The following is a 12,340-nucleotide window of genomic DNA, read 5'->3' on the forward strand; positions in this document are numbered from 1 at the left end:
CCATATTTAGTACTGCAATCTCACCACATAACACAAGAAAAAACAGACATCCCAAGTCTCTAGCCAAGGAGACTTCAGGGGAAATTCTTGCTAATTCAATATGGATATTGGTGATCCCTGAGGCTGTGAGACTTCAACATTAACCAAACAACATTTCATGCAACCATGAACTAAATTCTGTCCCCCAAAATGGAATTCAGGTGAATTAAATTATGTGATTTTAATATTAATGAGTTTTAGTTAAGAACAAGTTGTAAGCCACCCTCAGCAGGAGGAGATACAAATATATAAATATTTTAAATAAATGAATTAATTTACACATTTTTTCCTGTGTGTAGTTTCCTCTGTTGTTTTCACTGTTTTGCAAGACCTGCTTCTGCTATTTAAGGAGCTAGAGTGGGGTGATGCATGAAACTGTTCCTCACCCCCTGTGAATCTTACTCAGCAAGTCCTCTGGCTTCTGAGATTGCAAGTTTCAATCACATCTTTACTAGATGCTTAACTTGTTCTCTCTCTTTCTATAGAGAGAGCTGAGATTCTTTGCTGTATTCTAGGTTTGTTAAAAAAACAAACACTTCCATAGAATACCAATATACACAATGCCTGGCTGTAGTCTAAATCCAAGACCTGCTTGCTGTTCCTATCCAAACAAACAAGAAGATTTTTACAGTGGTACCTCGGTTTATGAAGTCAGATCAATCGTACATCCAGTATGGATGCTGACAAGCTTTTTGTAAACCACTTTGACTTTTTGTAAAATACATAAGCAGATGCTTCTGTAGCCCTACTTGTAGATGTCAGGAGTTGAACCTGGGACTTCTGTATGCAAAGGCGATGCTCTACCACTGAGCTACAGACAATAGGTGCAACTTACTTTTGAGCATAGGATTCACGTCCTGCCCAATATGGGGAAGCAGAAGCTGCTGTCTCACTGAGATATAATGATTACTGAAACCAGCTAACGGTTATTGGAAAAACCTTCCCTGAGCTGGCTGAACTCCTCAATCACAAGACAAGAAAGAGGGAGGTACAAATCAGTTGCCTAAAAAACCAGATTATTTCAGGATTGCAGGCATTTCTCCCTCAAGCCATGCTCAGCTTTATGAGTTATTTAACAGCACATACTTTTAATTCTACAGTCTGAAATACAGATTGCAAAGAAAAATTTGCTGGAACCTTCAGAATAAAACACCAATGCAGAGCATGCAGTATGCGACCTAGATTACTGTGATGAAAAATACATGAAGCATGCTGCAAACAGCAGGAAAAATGAATTCTGATGTGCTCAGTGGTGGCATAAGAGAAACAAAGCCTGAAAAATCTACACAGCTTTTAAGTTAAGGGCCAAAGTTCATATGTAAAGCAGTCCCCAAGACAAATGAAAGAGCTGCAGTCACTCTCCTCTTTTCTTATTTACTTTACCAAACAGATTTGCAAGCCTGACTTAGCAGCAATCTTCTTTTTCAAATGTGGCGAGCCAAAGAGATTTCTCTTTGTCTTTCCCCACATAATCTGTCATTACCAAGAAGCCTTATTTACCCTGCCAGGTTCAGTCAGTCTGGGCAGGATTTGTACTAAGCAACAAGCAGTCTCTGTTATATAGATTAGCCTGTGCTGTGCAGGTCATGCAGTATCAAATCCAGGTCTAGGTATCCAACAGCAGACCAATCCAGTTATTTTCTTGCAGAGCACAGCTGGGAGCAGACAAAACATTCCATGTAAGATTGTTTTGATTCATAAGTCCTGAGCTTGCTTTGAATATTGATCTACCCAGTCAAAAACTTCACAGCTAATTTCTCAGATGGTGTTCATATGGAAGCGGGAAAGGGAGACGATAAATGGAAGGGTTGTTCTGTTCTGAGAGCCAGTGTGGTGTAGTGGTTAAGAGCGATAGACTCGTAATCTGGGGAACCCGGTTCGTGTCTCCGCTCCTCCACATGCAGCTGCTGGGTGACCTTGGGCTAGTCGCACTTCTCTGAAGTCTCTCAGCCCCACTCACCTCACAGAGTGTTTGTTGTGGGGAAGGGAAAGGAGAATGTTAGTCACTTTGAGACTCCTTCAGGTAGTGATAAAGTGGGATATCAAATCCAAACTACTCTTCTTCTTCTTCTTCTTCTTCTTCTTCTTCTTCTTCTTCCTCATCTGCCAAGCCACTCAACACATTCTCAGCACACTGCTTTGTGAGTGAAGGAGAGCAATAGGGGGAATGACTATTTTTCACTTTCCGACTGACCTTCCTACCCTTTTCTGGTGTTTCATGCAAATATTACTCAATGGGTACAGATTGCACACTGGCTGTCAAAGTGATAGGTGGAAAAACAGGGTTTCATCTAAGTCACTGTGAATTTGAAAGCTCTCTCATACTGAAGAAAGAACAGTTATGGCTGGGCTTCCAAAGCTGCATTTGGGAAGATGATCATGTTATTACAAGCATCCAGTCTGCAAGGGTGAACAAACGTTTTCTTGGCTTTGTGGATGCGCAGGGGATAGAGATGCACTCACATACACATGCAGCTTGCATATAAACCTTTAATTGTGCAACTAAGTATGAACACATCACAGACATACAGCTCTTGTATACTTGTAAATGCGGTTTTTAAAATTTCCTAGTCCATTAAAATGCATTTTACCCTACTTTCTAGATGCCCTCCAGTAAAAAGGAATGCTCCAAAGGCAGGGCTAGGGAAGAGGTCTGACACAGGGCTCAAACTGGGTACAGTGGCCCAGGCATGGGCCCTATTCTTAATGTACCCCTTCAATCTCAGATGGCAGTACGGTTCCACTTGAAAATCTGCACAAGTCTGACACAGCTTCATTTTTGTCAAGCACTATTCACTGAAGATTTACTGATACTGAAGTAGATAAAGCCATTAAGGCGACAGCTTTCCATTTTGGAACTTGTTCTGGAACGAAATGGACAAATTGTTCGACAGAGATCTACTTGAGCAAATCAGCAAGGCAGAACTTGACATTTTAGATAGGGCAATCCAATCTTCACTGGCATTCTTAGAGGTGTGCACAGCATTAGTTGTGGTCTATAGGGTCGACTGCCAATGAATTCCTGGTAGGGTGCCAGTTTCTTCCTTCCTTCCAACCTCAGAATGGTGATGCTAGGGCAAATTAGTGCCCAGTGGCATTTACAGAGAGGAAGATCTTCACACACACAAACACACACACACGCACCCATCCTGGGGTAGGAGGATATACCTTCTACTCCATGAGCGCTGGTGGTGGCAGCAGCAAACAATCCAGATACAAAGAACAATCGCTGGGTTCCAAGGCTACAGGAAAATTATGGTTGCCTTTATGCTCCGAGTCCTAAGCTGTTTCTTGGTTGCAGCAAACATCCTGGAATCCAGAACACCAATGTGCTAGGTCTGGCAGTCGTCCCCCCTTCCTTTTTTCTTTTTGTCTCAGACAGGTACCATGGAAACAATCTACTTATTTTATTTTATTGTTTTATGTATACATCAGCCTTCAATAGGTTGCGAGGGTAGCTTACAAAGAGTTAAAATTGTAACTGAGGAAACAAAATCATTCACACACCACAGCAAGAGCAGTTTTAAAAGCAAGCAGAATGAAAAACAAACGGAGCATCAAGATAGCAATGTACAGAGGATTAAAACGCCGGTGGGAGGAGGTGCCACTACCAAGAAGGCCCACTGCTCAGTACCACCCAATTCAGCTCTGATGGTGTGGGTGCCAAAAGAAGGATATCCACTCAACTTTGTAGTATAGGGGCAGCCACAACTGGAGGCAAGTAGTACTTCGCAGTCACAAGCCATAAAGTTAAAGGCAGTGACTTACCAAGGTTTGTTTTCCATTACAAACTTCAGCATCACGCTGAATGGCTCGAAGATGCAGTTTCAGTTGTGAATGACTGTGATCCCCCGATCAGCTAAATTGTTGCTGGCTCAGTTGAGGTTGAAGTCAAACACAAAGTAGATTGTTGCAAGGCTGAAGTTGGTCCACATTTGTTATTTATTTTAGTATTACATTTATATTCTGCCTTTCCTCCAAGGTGCTCAAAGTGGCATACATGATTCTCCTCCTTCCCATATTATAGTTACAAGAACCCTGTCAGGTAGGCCCAGCAAACTTCATAACTGAGTAAGGATGTGAACCCTGTTCTCCCACATCTTAGTCCTGCACTCTAACAACTCCTCCATACTGGCTCTATCTCAAATAGCAATGGTAAACCAATTAAGGCAGCCTGCCAGTGGCTGCAGCTCTGGAGAATCCTCTTAACTAGAAAACCAAGAACAATGATCTAAAGTGGAAATCTTTAACAAAACCTTCTAATGTCACACTTAAAAACAGCAACCCAGAAGATTGTGTAATGCAAGGAACTAAATTATGCAACAAGAACATGCTTGTTCAATTATATTACTTTGTTGTAAATCTTTTAAACTGAATGAGAATGGTGACAGGACAGTGTCAGATGCGGCAGAAGAAAGGACGGGAAAACCAGAAGCACAATTTTTGTGGCAGAAAATTGCCAGGAAAGTTTGGACTACCCTTTAGAAATATCTGCTATTTCTAGCCAGTTATCTGCTACGAAGCTACTGAGTCTTGGAAGATTTGGGCCAGCTGCTGAGACTTGGTCTTATTGTGTTGCAGTCACAGCTATTTCCTGCAAAAACTGCACCCCTATTCATTACAATTATAATGCATTTAGGTGTCTTTGCTACAAAATTTTAGCCATGATAGGTGGAATGGGTGGGTGCGGGGAGACTAATTGCTTTTGAAGAGGCACATCAGAAACCTAAATGAGTCCACAATATGTTCTTCCCATTTATCTTGCTTGACAAGGAATGCTTCTAAGGGAAAGACATATTGAAAATCAAATTATCTCTTATTAATTGCTCCCACTCAATTGTACTTCGATACAAAATAGAAGTATAAGGAGAAAAGGTGCAAATCATCACTGAACCAAGATTCAAAAGAGCCCATCTCTTTCTGCACCAAAGCAACCTAGAGGAACATTGCAAAAATGCACATGCGGAAGGTTTTAGTTTAACCTTTCCATATCCAGGTCAGGGTTGCATAAACCAAACCATCTTTGGGGAAAGAAAACCATATCTGTTTTTTGTCAGCTTGCCTTGAAATGGGAAAGTATCTTTTTTTATGATACCATACAGCTTGGATGGTAGGTTTACAGAGCCCAAAAGAGTGCAGCTAACCGATGCAAAAGAGTAAGCTGTTGTTTGTCTTTTCACAAGTTTTTGGCAGATAGTCAAAATGCAGGAGGAATTTTAGACATTATAAGAGAGAATGATTGCAGTGGCTGAAAAGAGTCGTTGCTTAAGCAAGCACAGTGCAAACTTCCTTTTGTGCATTGCTGCAGCTATGCAACCCACATCATGATCTATGCCAGTGCACTCCATTAGGCCTCCGGCAATGCCATGCTACTCCAGCACTGGATAAAGGGCAGAGCTCTATCAATGCATATTCATCTGCAGGCATGCTGCAGTGCCAGTAATATCAGCTTTTCTTAACCCAAGCTTTCAGAAAGTACTAACACTGCACTATCTCACTACTTAACACTTTCCAGGCACCTTTGCGTACTTTAAAGGCTGGCCATTTTCCAGAGGCTAAAAGAAATGTGGTAGGGAAACAACACAACATCACCCCACCATAATCAATTTATTTCAGAGCATCGCCTAAGAACATATGGTACAAATTTCCCATAGACTGGCAAGCAGAAACTTTGGCAAAATTCTTGTACAAATTCCTTAATGTCAACATGGACCCCTTTAAGTCCTGTGTTAAAAAAAGTCAATGCACACAAGAATAATAAATATTCAGTTTTCTTAAACCTCTTCTATGAGCGTTGTTTAAGCCTCCAACAAATAGTAGCTTCACTTTTTTAAAAAAAAAAGGTCAATGTTGTATCGAGCTATACTTTGCAGTAATAACATAAAACGACAAATACTTTAAAGTTGCAAACAAGCTAGCGTATGTAATTTTAAATCTCTGTGCATTTGATAAGTCCGAGGTAGTCTAACTGAACAATGCTAACCCTGGCTGAGGAGCCATGAGCTCTAAGGGGGAAAAGCCAATGTATACCAAGCCCCGGATCTTATGCTGGTCAGGGTGGAAGGTTGTGGGTAGTTTTGCTGTGCCAAATCCAAGCTGATGCCACAGAGGGAGCTTCTTGTGGGATTCATTTGCCTTTGGATGCAGCAGATACAAAGCTGGAAGGATGGCTAGCCACTCACCACATTCACCAAAGAGAGGCACCATCCTTAAAAATACTCAGGACACAATAAAGTGATGTTGCCAAATAAACAATCCTTCTGCTACCATAGCACTAGGAAACTCTCCTACCAAAAGGCTTAATGGGTCGTATCCAATCGCTGCCCCTCTGCTGATAAAAAGCTCTTGGATCTAGGCAGAGCCTTAGCACAACAGGACAGAGGCAAATTTCAGAGGTTCTCCCTCCCCTCCCATAGCCTCCTCCAGGCAACCGCCAATCTGCTCCAGAAGTCTGTGAGACCCTTTGCAGCGGCATGAGAGGTGGTGTCAGGGCTGTTGGGAGCTGCAAATCACTGAAGATTGCCTTGGTCCCTGTTCCGCTGACAAAAGGCCGTCCAAAGATCTGTCCAACGTGGAACTGTTGTGCATGTCCCAAACAAGTGTGCCATCCGCAAGGGCAAACACAGATAAAAGAAGACCCTCAGTCACATTTTCTTTTTGCAATAATAAAGAGAACTGAAAAGAGGGTTAGAGCAACTGTGGTGTTTTAGGGTTTCTTGGCAAAGCATTTCAATTCTGCCCATGCATAATTATGCCCACCCTCCAAAAAGAATACTGGTAATGACTGCAGAGGTGGGTAGGGATCACACCTGATTCCTACCCCTTCTTGAAGGCCAAAACACATAGATCACCACCATCGCATGTTGACTACAAAATGTAGCCTTACAACAGAGAAACACAATTGTGGTGTGTATCAGGCTTATCTCTTCCTCTTTATTTTACTTAGTCTCAGGATACCTAGATCTGCTTTGGCTCATGTCCCTGCCCCTTTCAGAAAATAAATAAGCAGGTGTCTGACCTTTGGGGATTGCCCTTTGGCTACAAAAACAGCCTTTGTATTTGTGAGGTTGCTTTGACGAAACAGCCATATGGGATGGATGGACACACTCCAAGAAACCTGAGAATCTCCAGTTAAATAAATTGGAAAAAGTTAAGTTGGGCAAATAAGAGTTTTTTAAAGGTCTCTGAAATCGTGCTTACTTCTCTATTAAATCCAGCGTGACTCCCGGTACCAGTCTCACACTCTTCTGCATGCAAAACCTGCAGATGAAAAAAGAGAGAGTATATAAGTAAATCACACTAATTAAACCTATAATGACAGGCTACCCAAAAGGTTCCATGGCAGTAATTGAGTTCCTCATTATTAGAATGCTTTCGTAAAATAAAAACAAAACAAAAAAAGTTTGCTACAGCATAACAGCAAGGAGCATTTGCTGCACTTGTGATTCTGCAGTGGTTTCCATCATTAGTGTCAAGCCTATGCGCTTCAACTATCACAGTGACAAGTTTGGAAGAGGGAGGGACAGCAAGAGGAGGAGAAAGTTTTGGTCATTTGCCACAACTTCTAGGGAGCATGGACAAAGCACTGAATAAAACTGAACTAATAGAGTAATGTGGTTTGGTAGCTGGAGTTCCCCAGAGAACAGATGCTGAAAGAAGATGCACTGGGGAATGAGTCAAGAAAGCAATGCCTTGCTAAAACAGCTCCATTCATAGAAGAAGAGTTTGCTGGGAAGGGACCAATACAGCATTTATTGTAATTATTCCCTCCAATTTCAACAGTTTAACCTATTCAGTCCAGACAACAGTGCACCACACTGGGAGTGAACAGATGCTTCCAAATGACTCAAGCAAAAAACACGTAAGATATGGCCTCCAGCCAAAGATTTGGCAAGTTGTTTCAAATCAATATGAACTTCGTCTCTCCCTCCTGCGCCTTTCTCTGATGCCCTCACTACTCTAGAGCACTTCTTCCAGCCAGTACAAAAAAAAATGTCCGGGTTCAAGCCCAAATGGAAACAGCAACTGTTACCAAGAGGACCTCATACAATGGTGAGAAAGATGAATTCTGAACCTTCTCAGGGTCACATTCATCTAGTCTCACTTCATATTCTCCAGGATTAAAGCCTGAAAACAAATTTCAGGGTTTAGCAGAAGCACAAAGCAAGCTCAGGTTCCAGCTCTCCATTGCTCTACCCCCCCCCAATTCTCCCAGCTTCCTTTCGCCTGCTGCCAGCCCAACCTTCATCTTCTACCTTTCCAAGACCCATGTTTTCTTTTATTTGCTTTTGTTTGCCATACCCCTCCATCTCCATAGAATCAAAACTGTTCTGTTAGAGACCCTTCTATCTGCTCAGGCCTTTTGTGTGTGTTTGATGTTAGGGCAGCTTAGCCAAATACTGCCAGTGGCTTCACCACCTTTGCCAAATACCTAATTGCATTACAATATACATATTGATTTCTCACTTCACTGTAAATGCAGCAATCAGAGCATTACTTCTGCTCTTTAGTGTTTATTTTACACTAGTCATGCACTAACTGCTTTACAAAACATAAAGCCAATGCCATTCCTGTGCAGAAGACAAAAAAATTGTTAAGTGGCAGCCTCTCTGTGTCGTCAGAGGTATGAGTTTCTGTACATTATAAAAGTGTGTATCTACTTTGCATTAATGCAGAATATATTGTCCCTGCTTTGACTATATATCACCTGCTCTGACCATATATTCCATACCCTTCCAATTTTCCTTCTCATCTGGCTGACCTTGAAATGCTATAAAGCATTTTTGTGAGTGCAGTGATGACCAGTATACATGATAGGACCTTTTAATTTTCTTATCCACATGCATCTTTCACATATCATTTTGTTTCTTAGAAACTCAGATATATAAGCTGATCTTCAAATGGCAGCTTAAACCTAAGTTGCAGTCACCACAATGGAATTTCTAGGCACCACTTCCTACCCAGTGGCGGTTATTAGTAGTAGTAGTAGTAGTAGTAGTAGTAGTAGTAGTAGTATTTTAAACAACAAATCGCAAATCGCAAAATAAATAAAAATCCAAAGTAAAACAAATTCAAGCTTCAAGGAAAAATATTTCAGATTCTTCTCTAAGTGACATTTTGCTTTCCCCAGTCACCAGCCTGGCATCCAGAGATCTCTGTGTGGTCATAGTTGGACCCGTGCCAGACACAAAATGTGCCTTGCACCTGGCTAATTTTGAACACTGCTTATGTCTTTAGCTATATTTATACACATTTCTTGGGAAAAAATAAAATTTATGTTTTGTTTTTGACAGCCAAAACTGGGAGAGGAAAAAGAGATAGGATGCAGACAAATGAGTAGTGAGGCTAGGAAGAACCAAGGCTGGCTGCTACAAGAAGTCACATCCATTTAGGGAAGAGAACATAGCTTAGTGGAATAGCATCTGCTATTCAATATCCAGGTAGGGCTGGGGGGAAATCCTAGTGTGATGCTGCCAGTGAGTGTAAACAGTACTGAGCCAAATGGACTAATGGTCTGACTCAGTATAAGACAGCTTCCTGTGTCCACGCCTATAGTTTTCCTTGATTGGTTTCTGATTCCACAGTACCAGCATCCATCTATTCCATGCTTTCCTCTAACACCATCCATTAAATTTCTGCCTTCAACCTACCACTCTCTACAGTGAAGATTACCAAGCAAAAGAATGCAGGTAACCTTTGGCCAGGATCACAAATGATGCATGTTCAATGTCCTGAAATTTAGCTGCAACGTTGACAAGGATGTACTAATTGATATGCCACTAGTTTGTTGTTTAGTCATTTAGTCGTGTCCAACTCTTCGTGACCCCATGGACCAGAGCATGCCAGGCACTCCGGTCTTTCACTGCTTCCCGCAGTTTGGTCAGACTCATGTTTGTAGCTTCGAGAACACTGTCCAACCATCTCGTCCTCTGTTGTCCCCTACTCCTTGTGCCCTCCATCTTTCCCAACATCAGGGTCTTTTCCAGGGAGTCTTCTTTTCTCATGAGGTAGCCAAAGTATTGGAGCTTCAGCTTCAGGATCTGTCCTTCCAGTGAGCACTCAGGGCTAATTTCCTTAAGAATGGATGTGTTTGATCTTCTTGCAGTCCATGGGACTCTCAAGAGTCTCCTCCAGCACCATAATTCAAAAGCATCAATTCTTCAAAAGCATCAATTCCACTACAGGCACTGGCAAATGTTAAAGACCAGCTACTTGATGGTCAATGACTCAAAGGGAACATAGTATTTCCATGGAAATCTTCAGCCACCTATGACCTTAACTCACTCAGCTTATCTTTTGAAATCTGATGGAATGGCCTTTAAAAGGGTACAACAGTTTCTGGCTGCTGTAGTTCCATTCTCTTTTATTAGGGCCCTTGCAGCCTCTTCCAAGCTATACCTCCTAGGCCTCAGGATTGAACGGCAGCCACCTGCCTCAATCCAGACAGCCCTTGTCATGAGCTACCAAAACTTATACCTCGATTCAGTAGGCTTTTGATTAGGACTTGCTGGTTCAGCTGTGGCAGGCCTCCCATGTACCTAATGGAGTGGGAAAAGTGACAATGTGTCAAGTGCATCATTTGGTCTTTCTCTTTCTTTCTTTCTTTCTTTCTTTTGTTCTTTCTTTCAAAATATGGTGCATATCTGGGGTCAATGATATTTTCACACAAACTCTGTACATTAAAAAGGTGTCATTTTGTTCTGCCCCTCTAGGGCACTGAACAAAAGCGTATGAGCAGGATGTAAATAAAGCTGACTTCAGAAATTTCAAGGGGGCTTTCAGCTTCTTGAAGGAAACATAATAATGAATCAGGTCACTCTGCTTTTGATTAGTAAGGAAAACACCCTTTCTGGGGCATAGTCAGTTCACCATGATATTCAGCGTAATGGCACAAACTCAGCAAGCACTCGCAGCTTTCATGTTCAGAGGGCTGCAACTGCCACAGGTCTGCTATCATACTTCAGAATAGATTAGTGAAGGAAATGCTCTTAGTGCTCTCCTTTAATGAGCCCCTGCTGTCTCCAGGCTAAATCTCCACATGGCAAACTAGTTTATACCTGCCACTCTGTTAGGGACACCCTGCATTTTCTCTAAGAACAACAAAGACAAAACACTTTTCTTGTCTTCCTTCTTCATCCATAGCTACTTCTAAAATAACCAGCTATGAAATAAAACAATGATGTGCTAGCATGACAGGAGGAGATGAAAAAAAAAAGGTCTAAGTGTTGTATAAATATCGCGGTAAACATGGGTGACTTGGAAGGCACACAGAGATAGCACTCAGTAAGGCCTCAGGATAAAAACCTATATTGGCAATGTTTTTGTTTCAAACTTCTTAAACAGTACACCAAATGAAACGTAGAACTTGCCTTTCAGACCACTTATCTAGAGTACTTTAAAATGCAGACACTCAGCAAAAATTAAATTCCAAATGCTTCTTTTTACTAGTCATCAGTAAGTGCCTATAGGGAAATAGGGCTGGTTAAAAGAAGAAGAAAATAGTAAAAGTCAAAGTACTGAAGAAGAGAGAGAGAGAGAGAGAGAGAGAGAAGGGTCGGGAGTAAAATATATAGATAGGGTTGAAATCAGAATCTCTTGGTTCAAATCTCTACTGAACTATGAAGTTCACTATTTGTTTTTGGGGAAGATGAAGTACACTTTTGCCCACAATGCAAAACCAGGATATGAATGGTTGGCATACACCAGATGACAGCTACTTTGTTCCTCCCACCACAGAATTCAGCATTTAATTATTGCTCCGGACAATTAAAGGGCAAGTTTCCACCTCCGAGGTTCGGGGGGGGGAAGGGATAATAACGAAGCTAACTTTGTGGAGAGAAATTGCGGATAAAGTGACGAATAGTCTCTCTATCGGTACCTAGGAATTGGTGTCTCTATCGGCACCTAGGAATTGGTGTTTTGTGTTCAACATCAGTGACTCTGCTCTAGTTATAGGCATCGGGTACTTTTTCACTTGAGTTTCTTTGTATACTGCCTTTACTAAGTCTGCACACATTGTTTATAACTTTGAACGGATTAATTTGATAGTGGTTAGGGTCCCTGAGAACATTGCTGAGTGAGAAAGAAGCATAAAGCAAAGAAAGAATTTTAAAAGAGAGATAGAAAGGATAGACAGGTACGAGACTGCGGGGTATAAAGAAAATTTATATAAAGAATATTGAAAATGTCATATAACCAGAAAAAAGGGGCGGAGGGAGGTACTCCAATAGAAAGGAAATCATCAAAACAGGAAACAGAGTTTAGAACAGAAATACTAAGGATGTTCGCAGAAATAAAGCAA

The 12,340-nt window shown here is 41.5% G+C and overlaps 1 protein-coding gene across 2 annotated transcripts in view; it reads right to left on the bottom strand.

Moving 5' to 3' along the window:
* RPTOR (regulatory associated protein of MTOR complex 1) overlaps positions 1 to 12,340 on the bottom strand; it is a 328,366-nt gene that overhangs the window by 168,262 nt on the left and 147,764 nt on the right. For both annotated transcript variants that reach the window (XM_081849519.1, XM_081849518.1), the window contains exon 7: positions 7,240 to 7,299. In XM_081849519.1, coding sequence (XP_081705645.1) covers positions 7,240 to 7,299 — 60 coding nt within the window. The remainder of the gene's footprint in view (positions 1 to 7,239; positions 7,300 to 12,340) is intronic.

Source organism: Podarcis erhardii, assembly GCF_964252035.2.
Source record: "Podarcis erhardii genome assembly, chromosome: 2".
Lineage (NCBI taxonomy): Eukaryota > Metazoa > Chordata > Lepidosauria > Squamata > Lacertidae > Podarcis > Podarcis erhardii.